A 26,627-nucleotide genomic window follows, 5' to 3' on the forward strand; every position below is an offset into this window, starting at 1 on the left:
ACTATTGCGGATTGATTTGCGGATTGATTTGCGCATTCAAACTCCTCCTACTTACAGGCACAAAGCCACGTGTCCATGCGAAGATCACAGGTGGGATTCATGGCTTTTTTTGAAAAAAAGCTCCTTCTAGACTGATTAGCGCTCCTAGCCGAAAGTTTACCGCTACGATACAAGCCTCGCACGCACTGCTAATCTCTGAATTGCTAGTTCGGTTATTAGCACACTCGAATTACTCATATACGTGTATTAAGCACACGTTTCGGAGTCGAAAGCCTTAACATGATCCCTGAGTTCAACTCTGCGCACCTAAATTCACTGAGCTGTGGTGGTGTTAAGCGTCGTCCCGCTTAGAAGCAAATTTACAGAACTTTATATCCAACTCAGTTACCCTGTTTTTTTTTTTTTATTCTTTTAACCGTAGGTATTTTCCTGTGCCTTCTGTTAGCCATAGACACCAGATTGTTGACCTACATATTTAACTAATGCTTTTGCAATAAGACCAAATAAGTGAGGCGAAGAGCCATTTCCTCAAGCGTCTTGCCAACGCATCGAGAAATTGGCGGAATGTGAGATACCTCTGTGCACAGCCGTGATACTCGTACATTATGAACAATCATTTGGTCCAGGAAAAACTGCCACCGCGAAAACTGCCGCCATGGGAGACCAGTGGGCGTAGGGCTTCATGAAATATTACCTAAACAGGAGTCTGGCGCGACACCAGGAACTCCCATTCTGCGCGCACACTTTCACGGGAACCACGCGGTAGTGAATTCGTATTCGGTAGTGGATTCAGATTTATTGGACCGGAAACGTTGTTACGGCTGCAAAAAATAACATTTTAGACAACAAAACATGCCTTCCATGGTTCGCTGTTCACAAACTACGCACAAGAAAGCTGGCCTCTAGAACAAGATGTACGAAATAACAGAGCACATTTATATAGATAGAATGCAAGCGAGTGGAGTACGTCTCCCGTTTCCTGTCAAATACGTTGGGACGGGAGCTACTTAAAATATTATTTGCTAGAAGCATCACGGCGTTCATATTTTAGAGCGCAGCTGTTAAGCGGCCGCCCGTGTGGTTTCGCAGCGTCCCTCGCCGTCGTCCCTCGATGTAACCGAAAGAACGAGGGTGTGCACCGAAAAGAGCGAGGCGGAAGGCAGAGAAGAGAGTATGGCGAAAATGTGAAAAGGAAAGCGCTACGTCGCGGGTGCCGGGCGAGACGCGCTACGCGGAGAAGCGCGCGCCGTCGTGCGTTCGCCGATGAAGCGATCACTTCCTGGGTTGAAGAAAGTGCTTCGACTGCCGCTGCAGCTAAGGGAGTTGCCGATGCCAGAATCCAGAGGTGCACATCACCGAGAAGACTGTAGTCCGCGTTGAGCTCAAATTTCGCGTTAGGGAGTATCGAAATCGTCAGCCATTTTTTTTTCTGATGATTCACAAGAAATTATTAGAATGAAATGTGTCAACGGACTCAAGCGCCGCGGACTCAGACAGTTTCAGACTCAAGCGCCGCGGACTCAGACAGCCGCGGACTCAGACAGTTTCAGACTCAAGCGCCGCGGACTCAGACAGTTTCTGTTGACCAGCTCCACGTAGGCGACTGTGAATTTATTGGCCCTCACGAAATTTCTAATGTGCTAAACAGTACATTTCACAGTGTTTTTAGTTACCCGCGTGCAACAATAAATCCGATAGAACCTTCCCTTCTTTCGCCTAACATAATGCCAGATATAGATTTAAACGTAAATGGTATTCGCCTCCTTCTTTTAAAACTTGACGAAAAGAAGTCGTCTGGTCCTGACGGTATCCCCAATGCCTTTTTGAAGCGTTATGCGAATATGATATCGCAATATTATATGTTTTGTTCATTGCGTCATTGAATGAGGATTCCCTACCTTCTTATTGGTTGTGTGGAAAAATTGTGCCGGTTCACAAGGACGGAAGCAAACTTCTTGCGACGAACTACAGACCAATATCATTAATCAGTAGTTACTGCAAACTGCTTGAACACATCATATCTAGCCAGATAACTTCGTTTTTAGAATCCCACAATTTATTAGTCGCCTTCCAGCATGGGATTAGGAAAAAGCTTTCAACCACGACCCAGCTCGTATCAGTTATACATAACTTCGCCAATGCCATCAACAATGCCATCGCCAATGCCATCGAAAACAAATTGACGCAATATTTTTGGACGTTTCAAAAATTTTCGATAAGGCACCGCACTCTCTACTAATAAGAAAACTAAAGCGAGTAGGCATTGCTCCCCGCCTTGCGAACTGGATTTCTGCCTATCTGGAAAATAGAACACAGTGTGTAGAAGTTAACAGCTGTCAATCCCAAAACCTGGATGTACTTTCAGGAGTGCCCCAGTGGTCGGTGTTAGGACCCCTCTTGTTCGTGATATATACTAATGATATTGATTATGACCTGGACGCGGGTGTGACTGTGAAAATTTTTGCTGATGACTGTTATTTATACCACTGTCGGTAGCACTCTGCATTAATTATCGCTTAATGAAAACTTGTGCAAAATTGCTGACTGGTGCGAGTGGTAGAAAATTCAATCAACTACTCAAAAAACTTATGCTCTACAGTAACACACAGAAAAAAACTCCAGAATATAAATATCATGTAGGGGATAAATGCATTACATTTGGAAACGACGTAAAATACTTGGGTTCGACAATCAACACGAAACATAGTTGGGACACTCACATAGATAAAATTTGGGCCCAAGCCTACAAAAAACTGTGTCTTAAAGAGGAAACTAGGGCCGTGTGATAGGACAATAAAACTTCAAGCCTACAAAACATTAATTCGGCCAGTGATAGAATATGAGTGGGATCCATACTTAAAGATATAAAGAAACTGAAGAGGATCCAGCGAATAAGCGCCAGATTTATTTTTTTCCGACTTAGGCGCCTCTCTTCAGTCTCTGAAATGATAAGGGAATGTGGGCTTGAATCGCTTGAAACCAGGTGAACAATTGCAAGGTCAAACTTTTTTTATATAAACTGTGGCATAAAAAATCTGGTTTAAACAAAGATTTTTATCTTCTTCCACCTCCCCAGCAATGAACAAGGCTAAATCACTCAAAAAATGCTAGACCATATGTTTCTAAAAATAACAGATTTAAGTACTCATTTCTTGTACGAACCATGGACGAGTGGAATTGACTGCCTTCTGACTGCGTGCGTGCTACAACATCCGAAAGGTTTGGCATTTGTGTTAGAAACATGATGTAAACCTCTCCTGCTAGGACGGTAAAAAACCGTCTGCAGTATTTCTTCAATAAATAAATAAATAAATAAATAAATAAATAAATAAATAAATAAATAAATAAATAAATAAATAAATAAATAAATAAATAAATAAATAAATAAATAAATAAAATATTGCGTCTAACAGACCTGTCAGAAACGTACACCTGCTGACCTGCTTCCCGCGAGCACGTGCATAATTTTCCAGTTGTGTTGCGCGCTGCCAAAGGCACTTGTACCGAAGATGGTGTTCTCTGTTGATTTTTTCATACAGCTTAGCGACATTTGGGCCAGTAATAATTTCGCGAACGAGCTTGGCATTCCCGCAAACGGTAGAATGTATGACCGTTTTTCGTAAAATGCTCGCCTTTTCTTCTAATGTAGTTGTTTTCCTTCCCCGTGTCCAACGCAGTCGCCGTGGTGGTGGCCTTCTTCCTCTGCTGGGCGCCGTTCCACGCGCAGCGGCTCATGGCCGTGTACGCCAAGGTGCCCACGCCGGCGCTCGAGATCGCCTTCAACCTGCTCACGTACGTGTCCGGCGTCACGTACTACGTGAGCGCCACCATCAACCCCATCCTGTACAGCATCATGTCGCTCAAGTTCCGACAGGCCTTCCGAGACACGCTGATGCGCTGCTGCGGCCGCCGCGGCGCCGCCCGGCCCGGTAAGTCGCTCGTCTCGGTCACCTTCCCCTCCGGCTTCCGCTCCACCTTCCGCTCGTCGCTGGCCTTCGAGACGTCCGACTTCACGCTGCTCACGGCCGACCCGCCGCCCTACACCGTCGAGGCCCTGCTGGCCCGCAGGCTCCGCAACGTCGTCGTGTCCATTGACCAGTGTAGCGAGCGGGGCAGCTCAGGCTGCAGTCGAAAGGCGAGCTCCATCTCCAACAGCAGCCTCCAGGTGGTGCCCCCTGACGCGTTCGAACGAGCGGAGCGCCTCTCCGATCGGATAGTCGAGCTGGGTAGCTGTGGTTGACTGCGGCCCCGTAGCGTCCGTGTCCACTTGCTGATTCACCTGCGAGACGACCGCAGTGTTTGACGTGCCGACCACTCCGCCTGCTAGGCGACACCTTGATTGTTGCCACTGTTCAACCGTTTCGGCTCCAACGCCGCGGTTGAGTACATCCAGGTCTGCTTTCGTCCAGTCCCTGTTGTTGGCAGAAAACACTTTCGCCCAGGGCGACGATCAATGCCGTCGGGCTCCGAACAACCATGGACGGTTGTTCAAGCACTCCTGGCCTCTTCGGGCCGAGGATTCTTGCCTATGTGTTCACGTGAAAACTTTGCAGGTGCCTGGTGAAGATTGCTACCAGTATCTGTCGAATCCTTCGGTTCGGCCTTACAAAAAACCTAGAATTTCAGGTCCCACTGTTCCGGCTGCTGTATAAGAGAACTAAATTTCTTTGCCTGCACTGACGTCCAGCTTTTTCGTCGTGTGGACGTTCTTGCTGTCTTATATATACTTCCTTCCGATCAGTAGACTCGTCCTTAGAGCAGGACGATTTCTCGCGAAAGACCTCGGCCCTTGCATCCTTCTCTCGGTTTATGTGGATGTACAGAACACTAAAATACAGATTAAGTCACATTTATAGAAGTGTTGCACTGCCTAAATATTTTTCTACATTATTAGTGCCACATAATCAGGTCTCGCGAACGATGCACGGATCCATGAATGATACACACAAATTGGAATTTTCCTCCACGCGGACAACAACTACATAGGTTTTGCTGTGTCCTTCATTCGTCGTGATTCCACGTAAAGAAGAAAATTACATGCTTTTTTTGCCTGTGGCTGAAATAGGGAGGAAATAAACAAAAATTGTTTGTCTTTTCGAAACACACTCACCTTTCAGGCTAGCTCTGTTTGCTATCATCTTGGTCGCCTTGTTCCCCGAAAGCAGGATATTCATACGTTTCTGGCGAGCTTTAACGTTTATCCCAGACTGCCATATTTTTAAAGGCTAACCACATGGGAAGGTCGAGCTTTTGGTCCATTGCGACAATTTTTGAACACATGGTCTATTGTTAGAAGCAGTGTAACCGATAGCAGAGTAAGAAATAGAGTACTGTCTTTACGCTGTACGCTGACTTCCTTTTCCTCGGTGACGCTGTCTATTTTGCTATCGTTATGGTGTATAGAACAGAGTAGGCATTCACAGTAGCCGTCAAGTTTGTAACCTTGACACTTGTCTGCAGAATAAACTGCGAGTGTTCGATGTTGTGTCGTCTCTAGGAGTTTGATGGCTAGATACTGTATACCCGAGTCGGCCAGGCTTGCGTCGGTCACTCCTGTTTTCTTGCATAGTCCCGAGCTACTCTGTACTTCGCCACTGTGTTCGGCGGCGTTCGTGCTGCCTGTTGTGTGTGCCGGCGATGTTCGGAAGTACCTTGAAGTGTCCCTTGCTGTTTTTGTCGTGGAGAGAAAGTGTGTTGTTAAGTGTACTCTGTTCGCGTCCCTGCCACGGTCGAAGGCGGCTCTTGCCTCGACAGTGGCAATAAGTGTGTTTAATGTGCACCAATTATCCACCTCCCGTACTCCGGACAGTGTCTTTGGGTATTGTTGAGGGGGAGGGGGAACGCGGAGCGTTAGAGTTCCGTCCTGGAGTGCCGTTTTTTAAACGCGGAAAGGCGCGAAAGTGGAAAGGAAGCGTATTCATAACTTTCCAAAATTTCTAGTTCTTAATTTAAAAATACTCATTTACTTCAAGAGTACGTCGTTTTTTTATCTTTACAAAACTATATCTATGGACGCACGCATTTCTACACATGTGTTACCACCACATAAATACCGTTATTTGAGTTATGAGGCTTTATAAAATCCAACTGTAACTATTTCTTGCACGTTGTCCCCGTACTGGGTTGTATTATACGATGTGAATTTTATCAGTTACAGCCTCTGAACGCAATATACTACACAATACATCAATGGCTTTAAACGACTGTACGTGTAGAAAAATATTCTCAGCAATTAAATTTTCCTGATAGCCAGCAAGTTTTTTTGCTGCAAAATATGCGGCATCTCTTGATCAAACAATCACGTCGGCTTCTAGTATATAGCTGCATTAATTCATAAGGACGATTCTAAGTAATCATCTATTGTCTAAGAAATGAAACAATTTGTAGGGTTTGTACTCAGGAAAGATATTTTCAGACTAACGACTGCCATGCACACGAATCACACTAAACACACCATATTCTCGTGTACAAGCTTTGCCACAAGCAGCTTATATACATATAAGCCAAACGTCTGCACTCCAAATTTATGAACTAAATATTGCCGCTTAACATTTTCTGGGAGTAGCGTCAATTCTAGGCTACCGAATTTGCAAGTAGGCGCAGCATGGGCGTCCATTTTTTTAATTACTTTACAAATGTCAACGTTTGTTTCACGATTTTACTCGCTCAGCGAAGTGGAAGCAGCAACGAAATACTTTGCTGCGAAATAAAAGTGCACTGCCATTTTTGCTAGCCGAACAAGTTTACCCTCTTCAACACAGTTGTTCAACAAGAACAAGCAGTTTGCTGCATATTATACAGTGAGGTGAATTAGCAATTATACATTGTATACGTAAACGCTATAATGACGGTACTTAAATTAGCGGGTAGCATTTGAGGCTTAGCAAAAATGTGCAGTCAGTAGTAAGTATATTATACTGTAATACCGTGGTTCCGCTTCTCCGCACTGCACTGGATTGACCAGTCCGAGCAGCCAAAGACAAAATTTCGGTGAATGACGACGTCCAGCATTTGATTTGACTCAATGACCAACCGCGGTAGCTCAGTGGCTAAGTCGCTGTGCGACTTAGCCCTAGGACGCGGGTCAAAGCCAAATACAAATTACATAGTCAGAATTCTCGTAGAGTTAAAGTAACAACAGAGCAGTACAAACCAAGAAACTCAAGTCATAACATTACTAGGCAGACTCAATAAAAAGAAAAAAATGAGAGGAAAAGAAATACAAAAGAAGAAAGGAAAGAAATGGAGAAAAAAGAAAAACTGGACACACTACCCTATATTGTATATGTCAAAGCACAGTTTTAAGCAGAACAACAGTTTGGAATGCTCAGGAAAAACGAATAAACAAAACAGCGCATCTAAGTGAAATCTCTAACAATTTTTACCACGAGAGACAAACGCTAACGCAGTTCAATGGGCGAGTATTGCACAGCTTGAAAAAAAGGAAGAAAAGAAAAAGGGAACACGCAGATTGAAATGGAAAGTAGCTGACGCTGAAGGTTAAAAAAATGTAGCCCACTAGCCGTGCAGAACCACAAACATACATTTGCAATAAAACCGACAACAAACTAGCGTGCAACAACTAATAATAAACAACACGCTAAGTTAAACATTTATACAATTACTACGTAAGAATCGAAACTGCAAAAGAAACTCTTTAAGATGCTTTTTTTTTAATGGTGATTGAGATGAGAGCGACTTAATTGCATCCGGCAGGCTATTCAAGTTTGAAATACCGGAAAGTAGTTTCTGGGAACTGAAGGAATCCGGTTCGGTTGACATTGGTGAGACAACTTAAATCAATAAAGTGGAAACGAAGTTGATTACTCAGCACATAATGTGATTTGACTCAAAAGTTAGGTCCGCAAGCGTGACTTCCTGCATTGCACAGTGCCGCAGTGCAAATGCCATTTTTGAACCAAATTGTGCGCACGCGGGTGCCATTTGCGGGTTTTGGTTTGCCGGTGACATGGATTGGCCACTCTGGTTCATTGACGTGAAGCTGAACCACGGGACTGCCTTAGAGAGAGGGTCTACTATTGATGTGTACTTCTAGCACTTTTCTCCTATCACTAGTTGTTACACGGCTAACTCGTTGTGCGAAGGCCTAGATTGGTGTGAATACTCGATTTAGAAGCTAACGCTGTGCGCAGTTCCTACTTGCTGGCAAATCAAAGGTTAGTGCGTATTTGTTTACTCCTTGCGACTAATCCATCAAGAGTGTTCGAAAGCTCGTATTGGGCCATCAGTTTGCTGAAATGGAAGATTGGGAGAGTTGTAACATTTTGAAAAAGTGAACAGCGCTAAACAACAGATAACGAGCGCTGTGTCTGTTCCTCTTCTCTTTCTCGTGTTCCGTTGTTTTGTGCTATTCATTTTTTCATCGATCTTAATTGCCAAAAAAGTCGTATTTTCTTGACATTTGAAAAAAGATAAAAAATTGTCATTTGGTTATACCAAAGAAATAGTTGTCCAGAATTTCTTATTTGTGACATGTCCACCTGAGTGTTTGCTCGAATTCTGAACGCATTTAATGAAATTTTGATCTGACGTCTCTAAGGTTATTCGATGACATAAAAGTGAATTGTCTGATGATGTCTTTAACATGCACGGGCTGGCTTTCTATCGTACCCATAGCAGCATGCCGTACAACTGCATGCTTGCTGTTCCGCATTTACATCAGTGTGTTGTATTTGTCAGTGTTAAAGGAGCAAATGAAGCCTCGCATATTCATTCCTATTACGTGCGTTATTTCTGGGCGTATGACCGCGGCTGATGTGGTGTAACGAAAAGTCGTCAGCTTCTCTTGCCGTCAGTATCCCTATTTGGCATGCACCCCATCGGATAGATCACAGATCTCCTAGAGAAATTTGGTGCTTACCGTAAATGCGTTCAGACGTCTTCGTACGTTTCAGACGTCTTCGTACGTTGCTGTGACATGCGCGAGTTACACAAACGAGGAATCTGTTTTAGGACTCCGCGAGCGACTGCGTGTGCACACAATTCTGCGCTGGGCTATTAAAGATAGGACTCTGTGCTCCATTTACACAAATATGCTTTAAAGCGGCGGCCGTTTTCGCGATGCAAATTAAGGAGGGAAGGTATTACAAAAATCTTATTTCGTACATTCCTTCCCCGTATCTTGCGCAAGCATCTGAAACAAGAGGTTATTTTCAAAAGTAGCCGCATGTATAATTTATGCACGCTGAATGGAGGCTTGGAGTAATCACTCAGCATCTCAAGTCTTACTACATCCGAGCTCAGCGCTCACACTTGTCTAGTTTTTCTGTAAACTTGAGTAACCGTTGCTTAACCGTTAAGTAACTGCTCTTCAGTGCTTAAATAGCTGCCTCAAAACTGATGCAACAACTTCCTTCTGACAGCTGTCTTCAGTTTACATCCAACCCCTTCGCAACTGCGGTTACATGTGCGCTGGTGCCAAGTAACATACGGGTGTTCATGTTCGCATACGATATGTACGCTGTAGCTTTAAAATGCAAGCGAAATGCGAGAACACCCTTTTGCAAGAATTCTACCGCGCGCTCATCAGGCGCCACATGTCCACTAAATTATTCCTTCCATCTGTAATAACGCGCCCAACAGCCATGCGCCTTAAGCCTAAATTTGAACATTTGCACCAGGGAATGGGCGTTCGCATAAAGTGCTTGTGCATATGCCATGCTGAATGAAGAAGCTAATCTGCTGCGCATTGAGAACAAGGAGCACAAATTTGCTACAGAGCCGGTGCTCAGTGGTGGAAACGCGGTCATAGGCCCAGGAAACGTTACCAAAAAAACAAAAAAAAAACGAGACGCACGCTGCTTCTGCGATTTACCTGTGCTGTGACTCTCTATCACTGCTTCTCCTGTGCCTGCCGAGCGCCTTGTCACATCCTGTTTGTTGCTCGCTCATGATAAATAAACGTCACGGCAATCGCCTCCAAGCACTGGCCTCCGTGTGCGTTCTTTCCTCTGACCCAGTATGATGCATCGTGCGCCACTTCCGCTTGCGTCATCTCCTTCTCTTCTCCTTGCACGTCCTATCCGCCGAACCGAAATGCAGGCGGCGCAGTGAAAAGAACGTTTGAAACTAATGCACAGCCTGCAACAGCTTGCACAAAACTCAATTTACCCCTTGGTTCCCCCAGATTACTTTTGCAACCGCGAGTGTAATTTTTCATAATATAAAGTCCACAAACAAAAATGAAGAGCAAACCTCAAACGACTGCAATAGTACTGTCCCCAGTACACTGACAAAACTAGGAACTTCAAATAATCTCCACACACGCAGTAGCAATTTATGGCGTTCGCTTTAATTGGCAGGTTTCGACGCCGATTCTTCTAAAACACATCTCGATTTCACAGCGTGTGGTTCTTTCAATGCGTACACGTTGTCAAAACGCACTCAAGAAATTCTAGCCTGATTGTCGCAAGCGTTTTGGGGAGGTGACACTCCGGGACAACGTGTTATGCTCAATTTTCTTTCCGTATTGCACGTTGTGCAGTTTAAGCTGGTCAAATTTAAGTAAAAGTTGGCAGTTAATCTCGAACCGGTAAACCATTCCTACCCTCGGGCAGGTGCCTGTCTGAGCAGAAACATTGCACATTGTGCAGTTTCAAGCTGGTCAAATTTAAGTAATAGTTGTCAGTTAATCTCGAACCGGTGAACCATTCACCCTTCAGCAGGTGCCTGTCCTGAGCAAAAACTATTCGTGGAATAACAATACAGCACGGCTCAAGTGTTCACAATGCAGTACCGCAACAACATGGGGTACTTAGAAAGGGCGCTCGAAAATTCCTTTGGGATTGCTTTGTTATTTTTACTGAGAGTCACTGTCTCTCCGCCTGCATTTCTATGGCTTCACTACCTGAAAGTCACCACAGACCCTCGTAACGTGTGCCACTGCTTTCTGCAACGCCGCCCATCTCTTTCAGCCCTTACGACCTGCAACCTCTTCCAGCGCTAATCCATCTGCCTGCAACCCCTCGGCCACTCACGGCGTACTTGGTTGCATGCATTTCCTTTCGGAGCTTGCTTCACGCAAACGGGACCCTCAGCATAATAAAAATTTAGGTTCTTAAACTGTAGGTCTCACAAAATACTTGCCGTTCGAACCATGATGCGAATGTAGTTTCTCGTCCAAATTGAAGTTTCAGCTCCCCATGACCATTTCCAAAAAATTGAGGTGCAAAATCTGAGCAGTGTTTCTTAACTTTTGCTGAAGAGTTCTGAATTTCCTTAATCCGATGGGTATCAACACTGATTCTCGGGAAATAGCCCTGCTGTCAAGAAGATGGGCTAGTTCCTTGATTCGGAAGGTTTGCTTATAAAGCCAAGGCCGCTAGGAGAATTTCGTTTCTCCCTAGAATTACCAGTGGTATGTAACACCTTCTTCAAATCTGGAAATGCTACCATGCACCTGCCAGCTATCATTCTGTTCTCCCCTTCTACCTTTAGAGTGGAATTCTGCGGAGTGCTACGTGTCAAATCACCAGCTTCACACGACGCCTTCGACCGTGTGAACGCCAAGGACTGCTGTCAGAAACAACTGCCTTCGTATTCTCAACCAGACTGTGTCTGTGCGGGAGACGTACGTGATTCCGGCTTGCACGGCGCGGCCGGGTGATGGACAAGCAACGCAGGCGTGCACGTGCGGGATGCGGTAGACGCCCACGAGGAATGAACTCCCAAGAAGTGACAGAAAAGCGCGGGAAGTTCAAAATCTCCGCTGTACCAGCTTGGCTCCTTGTGACCTGTTGGCGCCTGGACTGAGGCACCGACACCCGTTGGTTCAATGAAAGCATTTCACCGAAATGGCGTGCAGAATTGTTCAGCGCCGTGCCGGTACTGGTGCGAAGTGACGCGAACTTGCCTGTCGGTGTCGATGTAAAAATTAGCTTACCTGACTCAGTGCCACACGTGCGATATTTCCAGTTCCAAACAAAGCATTCAGTGCTTACGTAACCACTTAATTTATGAGCCGTCGACGTATGGTAAAAAAAGGTCTTGTTGCTCAACATCATTCTTGCTCGTTGCGCTCAAAGTAGTTATTCTATGCCGACATCACAACGCACCCTTTGGACATTATGTTAGAAACGTCGGCAGGACGCGTAATCTTGGTGGCTGTTCCACCAAAATGTCTTCCTGCGTTGACCACTGAAACGCACAGCTCTCTTTAAGCCTGCAAAGAAAAGCTCGTCTAGTGACTTAGCATCTGACATCCACACAAGCTGTTAAAAACGCTGGAAAATATTCAATCTTATTGGTAAACGCTAATCAGATTTTTTGACTGTGAGCTACATTTTCTTCCTACATGCGAGTAAAGCAAGAATGGCGCTATCATACGCAGCGAAAATGTCACTGAGCGGATGCCTTAATAATCTGCGTTGGCCGAGGGAAATAAGTGTCAATTTACATCGTTTTCATGCACCAAGAAACAAACTTGCGCTTATAAAAGTTCCTTGTGCTCAGGTTTTCCGGGAAAAAGGACCTATCAAGGAAAGGGAAAGTTCAACTTATCGATTGTGACGTTTCGGCTGTTTGCAACAAGGCACTCCGCAGAGACGAAACGCAAAAAACAAAATAAAACTCACTGAGATGATTCACACATGTCACAGTGACACATCTGCCCTAACCTCCTTTTTCAGCGTTTTTATTTTCACGTTCCGACTGATGCAGAAATCGGTGCTCAATAACACTCTGATAAAATTCACCTGAACTTCGGCACTCGGTATTCTAAATACATGGTATCATAATACATGCCTGCGCCAAAGATAGGATAAGTCTTTCACAAATAAATTAATACAGTGGACGTTAAATTTGTTTCGTTGGGGTTTCTGACCTCTGCCTTGTCTCGCACGCAAGAAAGCCAGCTGTAAAACGTTTCTTTGACGCATGATACAGAGCACATGACAACCTTCTGCTGACAGGTGCTCTGCCGTACTTTTTTGCACTCAATCACTTCGTGAATGAAAGAAAAAATGTGGCCAACATCGCGCTGAATGTGATTGTGCACGAGTCACTGCAACGCCAACAAACGACATATCAAATAAAGGTGGAGCATTCACTACCACGGCGGCACGTGGAGTTGCATATTTTTTCTCCAAACTAAGTACTCAGCTCCTTCTCTCGGGCTGGTCGGTTTGCACGTGTTGTGAGTGAGGTCAAGCGTAATGTCACCTGTCCCTAACGGACTGCAACTCCTAGGGCTAACTCTGACCCTGTGGCTCCACCACTGCTGCTCGCGTAAACACACTGCTGCCTAATACCACTTTGGCTAACATGACTGCATGGTTTGTTATAACTGTTTGCGAGCCCTGGCCTACCTTTGAAACCACGGTAGAAGAGAAAAGGTAAGTTACAACATCGGAGGCTACACACTCGCTGAAATCGCCAGCAGCCACCAAGAGGAGTTCAGTATTGGCCGCAAAAAAGGTAAGCTGAACTATACTTTGAACCTCCATACGACAGGCCCAGACGGCTATTCGTAGGTCCGGAATGAACTGCCTCCAGTAAAGGGAAATCCTTAAACGTAATTGAAATGCGCATCGACTGTTTCACAAGAGTCAATGCGCAATGATGAGGTGTATAGGTTGCAGGACGACGACGAGGGGCATGTGAAAGAACGACGCCACGTTCGACTACGCACGCCCCATGACAGGGGGCTTGCATCTAAGGACTCAGCGCCGGCCAACGAAACACACCACCCTGGCGACAAATGGGCTTTCTTTGTTCGAGTTCAGCAGCGTACATCAAGTCACTCCGAAGCGGGAACTGACACTCGTGTCTGGTCCCCTTCCTATTGTCTTCTTGCTCAAAAGCACTACATTCAGTGTATCCTGTCTCCCTCTTCTAGAGCAAACAAAAGCAGCTCTCAAAGAGGGAGAGAACAAAAAAATGAAGGAATCTGACACCAGCGTATGAGACTTGAAGGTTGCGAAGCTGTATGCACCCTTCCCGACCATCACGAAGGTTTAAGTCCCCGATTACAGCCGATTTGCTTCTTCTTCGCTGCCGCAACGACGTTTTTTTACTGCATCATTGCTGCTCTAAGTGTGAGCTTCTTTCATTTTTTTCGGAAATGATAATCATATGAAGTCACTTTGGAGGGGCGCATGCTATGACGTGTCTTTGTCGTTCCGAGTAAGTGTTGCCACGGTTACGGCGAGCGCTGGAGTCTTTCTCGTTCGGAGCAAGTGTCGCACCGATTACGGGGAGCGCTGGAGTTGTTTTTTTTTTCTTTTTTTTAGCTAATCTTGGCCAATCTCCCTAACTGGGGATGCTTGGCCTGACAAACGTGCGCAGCAAACGCTGGGCGGTCGCCGCGAGGCACGCACACGCCAGCGTACACTCTTAGGCAAAAAGGACTAAAATAGGGACTAAAATACAGCCGTTAGTCTTCGCGGGCGACCGTTCATCTGCAAGGGGAGTATCTGCGGCAGAGTACGTGCCGTGTGCATAAATGCGGACTAACTGTTCGTCTCCGCCGATCTTCAAGGAGTAACGGGAAGACGAAACGCATGCAGTTAGTCTCTTTGCTGCGTCGTTAATCCCCTAATGGCGTCGTCGTTGCCCTTTCGCGCATATGTCTACGAACAGTTTTATATTTCCAAAACACAAGGCATTGCAGTCACTGGGCGCTTTAGATGGTGCCACGGGAGAAAATGTTGATGTTATAAGAAAATCGCCTAGGGTTAGTAGAGCGGCGGGTAATGGCAAGGAGCGGCGAAGCGCGATTGTCATACGCTTTTCGGCGAGGTTATGTTGATACGCTGTGTTGCATACGATTCGGGCGAGATAATAACGGCCAATGAAAGCTTTCAAGCGCCTTAACAGTAACTCAAAAATTAGTGACAATAGCAAAAGTGTATTCCTGAACGTAATGAATATGTATATGTTTAACAGAGTAGAAAAAACGCATGTTGCTGATGACAACTGCAAAACAAAAATGCTCGCTACAGGTAAGCGTCTCGAAGTTATCTTTTATACTCGGCACATAATTGCCTTGGGCACCAAAGCTATGACAATGCTGCAACTGCTGTAACACCCGCTTGCATTTCACAGTCGCAATCGTCTAGCGACGCTAATTTGAAGAATTCAGGCTAAGCAACACCGAATTCGCTTTCGCCGATGCAGGAAAATATGGCATGTTTCCTTATTCTGACACTCACACAGACGACACCTTTCACATACGTTACATAGAGCACCTAACATATGTATCGAACACTAAGAAAGCACTTAGCTTGCGCTAAGTTGTGCGGAAACAAATGAGTCGTCCGATCACCCAGCTACCTATCTCAACTAGGCGACGACGAGTTGATTGTTATTTACGAAAAAACTATGGTTGTGAGGCTCTACTTCGAATCGAACTGAGCAATAGTCCCTAAACCTAGCAAAGCGCTAAGCGCAAGGCGCAAAACGCGGTCACGTTCGCTTGCACAGATAGAAATTCGGGCACCAGTTGCAATGGATCTGTTGCGTTATGCACAGAACTACACGCTGTACACTTGAATATTATCTGCCGCCGGAACCAACCGGCGGCGTGGTCCGCGTCGGGTTCCTTGAGTGAAATTCCGGGCGTAAGGGGTTCGATCCCTGCCGGTGCTGCAGTTTTTTCTTTTTTCTGCACTCTACGCAGTTCGTCCTTGGGGAGTATCGGAACGGACCATCCGGGTTGGGGACTAACTGTTCGTCCCCTCGCAGTTAGTCCCCAAAGGGACTAATGATTGTGGCAGAGGCCGTTAGTCCCCGAAAGGACGAACTTTTAGTCCTTTTTGCCTAAGAGTGTAGGTATTTCCTTGGTTTTTTTCACTTCCGGGCGGTCGCCGCGAAGCCCGTGCTCACATGCACGCGCTCGGCAATTTCTGGGTATTTTTAACTGTGGACCCCAGAAACTACGAGTTTCTAAAGAGCTTCGCTCTTGAAACTTCATCGTAACGACTCCAGTCCGAGTCGCGCGGTCACTTGTGGTCTGCTGCCACAGGTATGTGTACAGAGCATGAGTTCCGAGGCTCCAAGACTCCCTGCACGTGCTGCACCAGGGGCGGTATTCTCGTAACTGTCCCTTTTGAAAACGTCCCTTTTGAGTCCCTTTCATCGTGACGTACTTCCGGTTAAGCAGTGGGCGTTGGCAGTAGGTTTGCCGCGCTTGCGTTACGTCACTTCCGTTTGTTTGCTTTTAGCCAATCAGGGCTCGCCAAAAGGGACACTTTTGAAAGGGACGCAAAACGTACAAAACTCGGGAATACCGCCCCTGAAGTGTGAGCTGGACTTCTCTAAATGGTGTGGTTAAGTTTCCCCAGGTTTTGGCATTTCAATCAGGAGGAGACATCGCGGGGTGTAATGCGTCAAGCCCGTGGACACTCCAAGTAGGTATGCACGTTATTAGGGTAGCCACCGCGTATACTATGTAGTGGGGTGTATACGCCTGAGGTTGCGGATGAAGTTGTCTGTCTCATGCCACAAGGAAGAGGGCGTGTTCTTGCTTATCTGGCGAACGTAGCAAGGAAGGGTGTCGCACTGTCACTGAGTTGTCCCGTTTTATAGCGCACCTCAAACGTATACCTTGCCGCAGAACGAGTATAAAACACCCGTTCTTTGAGGACATCGTGCCCAACAAGTCAGAGGGCAGAGATCACAAATTTTGAGCCCGCTAGCGACGTTCTCTTTCGGCTTTCCCACTATGCCATACGTGACAAGCAGGCACAATATTTCCCGCGCCAGGAAAACTTCCCAGACACAGGGCTCGTACAGGCATCGAAGGCAAGAATTCAATGGTTTTTTATGGACTTTCAAGGAACACAAAATACATTTTCAAGGACCCCATTTACTGCTTTATCTGGGACTATTTATAATACAACTTTTCCAACACAAAACGAAAGTTGCTTATTGAACAATACCTAAAATTAGTGCACAATACTCGAATAAGCGCTAATGACTCATTGAAAGCTCCCCCCCGCTTTTTTTTTATTTCTTGGTTGATGCTTAGATCTTCTTTCTTTGTGTTTTCTGTTTTTCTCAAACCGTTTGATTTTGCAACGCAGCTATATATATGTTGACTGCATCTCCTGCTTTCTTCAGCAAAGGTGTCGGCTGAAGATATTAAATCGGCAACTATTGCTGCAAGCTCTTTCTTTGATTTTCTCATGTTGCCAATCTCCTTTTTGACAAACGTTTTTTCAACTGCCTGAGATTTCAGAATTTGAAATAGCTATCTGCTTGTATATAAATATTTCGCATTTTACGCTGCATTTACGCCGCATTTCTCGATTTCCCGTCACGCGAATGCAAAAAATTAAAGAAAAAAAATGAATGAAGACCACGGCATGCAACGTAGGCGTACTGTTTCTCCCCACAAGAGAAGGCCTATGCAACTTTGTTATCTGGGAACAGTTCGTTGAAGAGGTAATTTGCGCGCTATGACGAACTGTAGGAGAAGCGAGACGTTACACCGCCTTTAACGTCCACAAAATCTCTGCGTCTGTCACCAACTCGTATGCCTTACTTGCACGCGACCACATAAATTGATGCTGATGTTTTAGTGTTCCTGCTCGTTGTACAGTGCCACTGACTTGTGAGTTTCAGGTGTGGCGAGGCATGTCAAGCGGTCGTTTGGACTGCTTTTTTCTTGCCACCCTCAGTTTTTTGTGACCACTGTACCAAAAAAAAAAAAAATACTGGGCCATCTCCGCTAACTTGAAACCTGGGGAGGCGCGAAGCATGCAGTGTATATAAGTGTATCCTTGGCGCCTTGGCGTTTTTGCCGACGGAGATGAAGCCGTTTGGAGGTAGAGGTATACCGCTTTGATGTAAAAGTCTATTGTCTTTGAAGCACGAAGTCCATGCCCACCCACTGGGAGCAGGCTCTGCGGAGATCGACCCTGGAGACCCAGACCACCCTCGTCTCCAAGACCCAACAAGTCGTGGAGGCCCTCTGGGCGCACGTCACCCCCTCCCCCTGACCCAGCCGTAAATAAAGTTGTCTTCTCTTTCTCCCTCTCTCCCTCTCTCCCTTCCTCCCTCCTATCTCTCTCTCTTCCCCTCTCTCTAGCGAGAGGCGTAAACGAGTGTCCCGATGTTTTTTAGTACGCGTTACGTTGTAGCGCGAGGCGTAAACGAGTTTCCAGGTTTTTGAATGCCGTGACTACATGAGACGACGATCACGGCGACGACAGGAGACGCCAACAGCCCCAGCACTCACGGGGCTTCGCCCCTGAAACTGAAATGAGGTATGATTGATTGATTGATTGATTGATTGATTGATTGATTGATTGATTGATTGATTGATTGATTGATTGATTGATTGATTGATTGATATGCTGGGACCACATGGACGGGCCGGGAACTCATGCACACCACGAGGTGCTCTTCAAGGAGCTACCACCTGTTGTCTTTATGTTACCGTTGTGCTTCGCACTCTGCTGACGTCTTTTTAGCGGAGACTCTCTCAGTGGCAAAATGTCGAACATTCTTCCGCATGGTCGGCATTTCGTGCGGTTCATGCTCGCTGGGTCTGGCGAAACCCTGCCTTTGTACAGATTCTTGCTCAGTCGCGGCTGCTGACAGGTGCATTTCCTGAACATGACGAACTTCAACTATGTCCACGACCATTTGGCGTGTAAAAGCAAGCACAGAACGAGCATATGGAGCATATGAGACGCAGCTAACCAGCAACGAGCGACCATCCACAGGCTACAATGAAAGAAAACCGCAAGTCGGCGAACAGGAGCCGGATTCCACTGGATTGTATCACGGCATGATTTAAGTTGACAAGTTCTTTCTGCCAATGTTTCCTTGTGCTTAACAAAAATCCGCTAAATATGTGTCGTAATTTTGAGCAATACACTGGATCTTGATTGTCACGATCTTTTTTACATTTTAAAACTTAAAATATATGATAAATTCTTTAAATTCTGGTGAAAAGACAAATCCTCTAAATATGACAATGAAAATCAAGGGTTCTCAAGGACTGCTAAAAGATTCCAGGACTTTCAAGGCCTTAGAAATGACACTTCTAAATTCAAAAGTTTTTTCAAGGTTTTCAAGAACCTGCTGTATGCGCGAACCCTGCAGCCAATGGTGCTTTTGTAACAACCGTGGTTTTCTGGAAGCTATCTCCGCGCACTCACAGCGAGCTCCTGTGCGCTCAACGCGCTAAGTCTTGACCGTAGGATCGCGGCACAACCACCAACCACCCTGTCTAGATACAGTTGAACCGAGTCACTATGTATACGCTGACGATATCTGCAACTGGACTTCTGGTGTAACTCGACTGCAGCTGCGAGCCCTTTTACAGCGAGCCGCAACAACGACGTCTCGGTACTTGTGCCGTCAAGGTCTGAATTTAGCGCCAGCAAAATGCGCCGTTCTTGCGTTCACCAGAAAGTCGATGCTCCGATATCCTATCATTATTGAGGGGACACTGATACCTTACGTCACGCACCATAGATTTTGGGGGCCGGGTGACTGTAGACCGCGGTCTGTCGTGGACGAAACACATCGCCTCGCTGAAGACTAAACTTGCAAGCCTTGTGCATGTTCTTCGCTTCGTGGCGGGAATGAGATGGGGTCCATCTGATAGCGCTCTTCTCCAGTTGTACCGGAGCCTGTTTCTGGGGTATCTTCGTTACAGCCTTCCAGCCATTTCAAACTTGCGAACTTCTTCTCGGCGTACATTGGAGGGTTGGTTTGCAAGCACAAGCCCTCAGAATATACTTGGGACTACCACGATGTACCTCTACTGAGGGCACAATTGCCGAGGCACGTGTGTTTCCAATGGACGCACTTCTTTTGTGCGAACCCCTTCGAGTCTACCTTAGATGTTTCACAAGGCATGAACACCATCCATTATCGGCTATTCCTACTACGTGCTCGAGAAGTAGTTTTGCGGCAGCCATTTTGCGACATCAACATAGAATTCCATCAGGTTTCGCCCCAATGGTGGTTTCACAGAATCCTCTGTGGGTACTATCAAAACCATCAATCCACCTTTCCATCCCGGGAATTGGGAATAATTCCTCTTTTCCCTCCATAACCCTCAAACAGTTGACTCTAGCGTTCTTGACAGGCAAGTACGCCGGAACTGTACACTGATGGCTCTGTGACTGCATCCAGGTCTACCACGGCTGTAAAACATACGGGAGGCGATTCGTTTAGTCTCCCGTGAATCACCTCAAGCTTGGACCCTGTTTTGTGACTCAAAGCCAGCACTCCACGTCCTCAACGGAGTTATGAGGCAAGGACCTTATTATGCCCTTGCTGCGGAAGTACTCGAATTATGCTCCTTGGCACTGAAACAAGGACATGTCCTCACCATTCAGTGGGTACCAGGCCATTGCGGGCTAGCTGTTAACGATTGTGCTGACGAGGAGGCAAAGAAGGCTTCTGCAAATGCAGATGTACGTATGCCCTTCGCAAGGACGGACACGACCGCCCTTCTGGCTACCATTCTCCACCTCGCCTCGGCGAGTCACTGATCCCACCCTGACAATCGTCATAGAAGACTACACCGTCTGGACCCCGACTGAAAATTTCGGTTACCTCCTGGTATTCGGCGAAACCACGCCACGCTATTTCACCGACTACAGCTTGGCGTAGCCTTTAGGCTTCACCCGTCGCTACAAGCACCCCATCGGCGTTACGAGTGACCACGATTGGGAAACATGTCGTGTACCAGAGGCTATTTCGCATGTTCTCCGCCCCTGTCCACGCTACGCGCATCCTCGAGAAGAATTAGCGAGATCATTGGCCCATTTGGCCTGTCGTGTGGTGTCGGAGGAAGTACTGCTGGGACCTTGGCCAGACGCGCAGCGTTCCCACAAGGCATTTAAAGCTTTGCTGACATTTCTGCGCAGCATGCGGCCTCTCAGCGATATTGTAGTTGAGGCCCGTCCGGCTGAACTTTAACACGTGCACAGTATAAGTATATGCATCTTCTGTACATAGCCATTAATTTCTCCGCGATCTTCATCTCTCTCGTCCTTTATCCACGCTCTTTCCTCCCCTTTCCCTTCCCACACACAGAATAGCTGGCCAGATATAGTAGTACTACCATCAGGCCGACCTTTCTGTTTTCCCCTCTCTCTCTCTATCTCTCTCTCTCTCTCTCTCTCTCTCTCTCTCTCTCTCTCTCTCTCTCTCTCTCTCTCTCTCTCTCTCTCTCTCTCTCTCTCTCTCTCTCTCTCTCTCTCTCCTCTCTCTCTCTCTCTCCTCTCTCTCTCTCTCTCTCTCTCTCTCTCTCTCTCTCTCTCTCTCTCTCTCTCTCTCTCTCTCTCTCTCTCTCTCTCTCTATTATAACAAACACTGATATAGCGAATTATTGGCTATAGCGAACTAAATACGAACTTTGGTTGGTCACGCTCCATTTCAATGACAATTATTCTTTTATACCGAAGGTGGGACTGCGAGAGTCGGGCGCACTATCGGATATAACGAAGAAATATTTGACCAGTAGGCTGAGAAGCTACTTGGAAAAACTCCTGGCCTCCGAAACTGCAGAAGTGGGAAAGGCCCCTTTGTTTGTGGACACTGTGGAAAACTTCATACTGCTCAGTGCTGTGAATAGCGACCAGACAAACATGACATCCTTCCTCGACAAAAATAGCCATTCAGGCCTGTCTTGTCAAATTAACTTGGTTCTGCTCTAATTTTCCGTTTCATGTTCTGGCTCATTGAGCTTGAAATGCCAGAAGGAGAAATATAAGGGTTACCTTGTCTAAAGTAGGTTAGAAGAATAAAATAATGCGTTTTTGTACTAAGGATTTTCGCGGCAGCCGATTACCGAGTGGTTCGAGCCGATTTTTAGCTCTACTGTTACAATGAATACCGGGTATAACGAACTAAATTGCTGTCCCGATACTACTTCACCCGCCGCGGTGGCTCAGTGGCTAAGGCGTCGTGCTGCTGAAAACGATGACGCGGGTTCGATTCCCGGTCGTGGCGGCCGCTTTCTGATGGAGGCGGAGAGCAAAAACGGCCGTGTGTACGAGATTTCGGCGCACGTTAGAGATCCCCAGGTGGTCAAAACTAATCCGGAGCCCTCCACTACGGCGCGCCTCATCGCCTGCGTTGCGTCGGCGCGTTAAACCCTACAATCAATCAATCACTTTCTAAAATGTGCTACACTTTTCTGCTACGCGCTTTGCGTGTAGCAACCGCTTCAGCTTCCAGCCAAGGGCTCGCCTGAAACGCCTTCGAGGTCACGGAACCCCTGTCGCCGGCTGAGCCTGCAGCGGGAAGACGTTCTGGCGCAACGTAGTCGTTATTCCCAAGTGGCCCCTCCTCCCTCCTCCTCCTCCTCCTGTTGAAAGCCGGCCGCGCTTGCAATGGGATCCCTGGAATGAACACGCTACGCCAGAACTCTTCCTTCATCGAAAAAGAGATCCCTCGCACGCAACGGCTGGTCGGACCCATTCGGGAACAGATATTGTGGCAAAAGGCTGGGAGACACGGCGGTCCCCGTTGCCGCTACTCCGAAGGGACCGTTGATGCTAATCTTAGCGATCGGAAGGCGCACGCTCTGTGCCTGCGTTATCCGCGCGCGCTCCCCGTACAGCCTTTCATTCCTGCCGTCTACCAAGTAGAAAACAAGCGTCTCGTTAACGCAGCTCGCGGCCAAAAAAACGTGGTTTGCCGCTTAGAACTGTGCACATACAACACAAACAAAAAATGAAGGAATCGCACACTAACGCGTAAGAGTTGAAGGCAGCGAAGCTGTACGCAACCTCCGATTTGCTTCTTGTTCGCTATTATTGTTGCTATAAGTGCGAGCTTCGTTCATTTTTTTTTAAGCGATAATCATTGGACAGCACCTAGGAGGGGTGTACGCTATGACGTGTCTTTCTCGTGCTGAGCTAGTGTTGCCACGATTACGGCGAACGCTGGATTTTTTTTTTTTTTACGATCTTGGCCAATCGCCCTAAGTGGGTATGCTTGATTGGCTTTACAAACGTGTGCAGGGGACGCTAGGCGTCGTGACGAGGCACACACGAGCGCTAGGCATTTTGTTTTTGTTAACTGCCGGGTTGTTGCCGTGAGGCCCGCGCTCACGTACGTGCGCGCGCTCTGCAATTCTTGGTATTTTTTAACTGCGGACACGAAAAATTACGATTTGCTAAACAGCTTCGCTGTTAAAAAACAAGAACTCCGCGATAATGCCAGGAGCCGCAAAAAAAGTCTGCGAGATGATTTGGCTGAGTGATATGAGAGTTCCTCGCATTTTTAGACCGTGAAGGCTGTCTCTTAAGGTTCACCAAAAAACAATACCAACCGAAGACGCGACGAACTGCCAAAAACTAAACAAACGAGGTGTTTTGAAGTTGCTCTTTCGAAGCTTTCTAAACACGGCTGTGGACTTGTATGAAAGAAAGTTCCACTGAGCAGGCTTCCTACAAGCGGCATAGAGTAAGTGATTTAAATATCTCTTACTTAGAATAGAATAAAATAGAATAAAATAGAATAGAAATAGAATAGAAATAGAATAGAAAGAGAATAAAATATAATAAAATCGCCGCGGAAAAGCGAAGCCTTCTAGAGCGATGCCTCGTGTATTCCTATTTCTTTTATGGCGCACACAGCTATTGACCGCGCAGAGACGGGGGAAAAGCGCGGTAGAAGCGCTCGTAGACCCCGTCAGAAAAATAATGAATCCTAGTGTGCTCTTCCAGGCGTGTCTTCCAGCGACCACTGCGAGGAAGTGGGCCCCAGTTGGATAAAAGCCTTGAAAAAATCTCAAGTCTTCTGAGCAGGGTTCCATGCCGAGGCCAAGTCACATCCAATGACATCAAGGGGAAAATGAAAAGTCGGGCTTTTCGCGTCCCCACCACACGGGGAGCATCCACTCATGCGCTCGTCCTCCTATTCTGGTCCGGAACTAAAAGATGTGCCAAATAAGTATGAAAGTAAACGCTAGTTCGCCTATCTTCCCTGCATGTGACGTTGATATACGACGATGCTTCTGCCGCCTTCCCTCCTTCTTTACCTGTCCCGCTGCCTTCCCCTCCCCCTCCCCTCATTTCTCAAGTCCTTCCCTGTCCCTGTCGACTCCTCTCCCAATATTCCTCGTACCTCTGAACCTTCTGAACTTCTCTCCTCATGTTTTCGCCCGGTTCCATTACCACCGCGAAACTCGTCAAGAATACCTTAACCCCTGCAGCCACTTTACCCGACAACAGACCACCCCACTCGGACTCCTGCAAACTAATTCTTACCAGTACCCCAATCTGTTTAGCCACATGTACCCAGACACTTATACCGTCCAATGTTCAAGATGCAAGATTGAGAAAGCCAAACTCGCACACATAATCTGGGCTTTCCCGAAAGGCTTTACCGACTTGCATTAAGAGTCAACGCTACTGGGAGGCAGTTCTGCACAGCAGCGACCCGGAGACCCAACTGCGGCTGGTCCGCCTGGCTTTGGACGCAGGTGGCCCGCCCTCACGAGGGCGCCGGAGGGTCGGGACGTGCGGAGCTGGGATTTGGCTATTAATTCTCGCACGGGTCGCTGAGGTGAGTGAACTTGGCAACATAAGCACTGGCTGAGGCCCACCGCTAAGACTCCAACGCCTTGGCTACTGGGCCTTTCGCAAGGGGCCCAACCGAATAATTCTCTCTCTCTCTCTCTCTCTCTCTCTCTCTCTCTCTCTCTCTCTCTCTCTCTCTCTCTCTCTCTCTCTCTCTCTCTCTCTCTCTCTCTCTCTCTCTCTCTCTCTCTCTCTCTCCCCATCCGATCTCCCTCGTAACGTCATTTCCGCGGACCCCCCCCCGCACTCGGGGCGCTCCCGTGTGTTACGTGGCCCCCCGGGTCAGCTGACTGTCACTAATGGTGGTAAACGAGTGACCTGCAAGTTTTCCCTGACCCGACAGTAACAGATATAGACCAACACTTTCCGTTCAGCCTGGCACAGGAAAGGATATCGTTTTCGGACGCCTGCACATACCGCAGCAGCAACCTGTCTCGGAGTACTTCAAGCACGGCCTCCAAGACGACCTATTCGCACAGTCCAGAGCCCGCTACATTGCGTACAGCTCAACGTCACGCTGACCCAGGGGGCCCGCAGCTACCTTAAGACGTCTCCCGTTGGGGATGCTTTCGTGGAACCTTACGTTGCCCCCGGAAGAGAGAAGAAGGAACGCGCAGGCGCAGTGGCAACGTCGCGCGTAAACAGGCGTGACTGCACACATGTGAGCAATGAGCAGGCGATCGCCACTCGCCCGCGCTGGCGCTTCGAAATATTAGCCATATTTGCCAGTTCGGAGCAGTTACGAAGCAGCTCTTGAACAGGAAGATACGTAATGGGTCACAAGAAGCAGCATCTCCAAGCTGCCCTCTGTCGTGCTCCACCAGAAAAGCGAGAGCAGTTTGGGCAGTTTTGGGCTGCTTCCTGGTGCAAGAGAACTGCGATGGAGCAGTTCAGTTCCGAGACTGGTGGGCGGAGCCAACACGGAGGTACTCCCGCATATATATATATATTTTTTTTCATTTCACGCCTCCCACCGGTCTGGTGCCCTAACATGAGCCCCTCGACTCAAATAAAGTTTATTCATCATCATCACGCCTAATATTGAACAACGCTAAAATTTTGTTTCAGAGCCACTTTTTAGGTGGTTCAAATACTACCACTAAAGCAGACGATCTAATAGCAGTCGTTGCCGGAATTCATGTCATATTCCTTGCGGGCGCTCGTAAGAACGGTGTCAGGCGAATTGAGCAGACGATCTTTCAAACCACATAAACGGATTGATATACATGCAGTGCAGTACAGTTTAAAGCTCTAGCTCAAAAGGACGTAGAATGGGGCTAGTTCTCGCGTAATATTTTACAGGACGCCTATACGTTGTTTAAAACTTTGTTTCAGAGCCATTCCATCAGGTGTTTCAAATACCACTAAAGCAGACGATCTATGATCCCAGTTGTTTCCGCAGGTGGTGTCGTGTTCCTTAAGGCGCTCTTAAGAAAGGAATCATGTCAACTGATCAGTCGATCTCTTAAAACATTAACGCATTGATGGGTATCCTCGATTAACCATTCCTGGATAGTCCGCGGGCACTTCGAGGTCTGCCTTCGGACTGGGAACTCAGTAGGAATCCATGAGAAAATCGGGGAGGCCCACTGTCATATTGAACAATATCGCGCCCTGGACGCGGTCCGGCGCTCGATTTTCTCATGTATTCCTATGGAGCCTCCAGTCCGAGAGTAGTCCTCAGACATCCGGTGGACTATCCAGGACTGGTTAATCGAGGACGCCTATTATTAAAGAACTATGATGTACGACGTGAACGTTCCCGTCAACTGTTTACATTCGTCATGTCTTCTTAGCCAATCACAGCGAGGGCGTGACCTGCAATCCATTTCGTTGTTGAATGGCCGGTATTCAATGACGTGGAATGCATGCAGGCAACCATGCGAGTGCGCCGCCATATCTGTGGCCAAGCGTCTGTTGCTAGGCGAAGTTGTGCGCACGGCCCCCAGATCAGGCACCCCTCTTCTACTCCATGCAAACGTGCGAGTGCGCCGTCACTCGTTACGTCGGGCTCCACGGGATGGCGGTACTTGTCCATGTCCGTGGCGCATCGGCCATGTCTGTGGCCGTTTTCAGTGTTGCCAAGCGAAGAAATTGACCGCTAAACTT

General features: G+C 47.1%; 1 protein-coding gene across 2 annotated transcripts in view; it reads left to right on the forward strand.

Moving 5' to 3' along the window:
• Positions 1-13,073, forward strand: part of LOC144162900 (pyrokinin-1 receptor-like) — a 100,150-nt gene extending 87,077 nt beyond the window's left edge. Inside the window, exons 2-3 of one of the 2 annotated variants that reach the window (XM_077693621.1) lie at positions 3,678-3,929; positions 11,458-13,073. In XM_077693621.1, the coding sequence (XP_077549747.1) occupies positions 3,678-3,929; positions 11,458-11,522 (317 nt within the window). In that variant the 3' untranslated portion in view covers positions 11,523-13,073. Of the gene's footprint in view, positions 1-3,677; positions 5,918-11,457 lie in introns of those variants that run through there. The other variant, XM_077693620.1, reaches the window with a different exon arrangement.
• The last annotated feature ends 13,554 nt before the right edge of the window (positions 13,074-26,627 follow it).

This window comes from Haemaphysalis longicornis, unplaced genomic scaffold (assembly GCF_048455015.1).
Source record: "Haemaphysalis longicornis isolate Haplotype H1 unplaced genomic scaffold, Haemaphysalis longicornis Haplotype H1 scaffold_12, whole genome shotgun sequence".
Lineage (NCBI taxonomy): Eukaryota > Metazoa > Arthropoda > Arachnida > Ixodida > Ixodidae > Haemaphysalis > Haemaphysalis longicornis.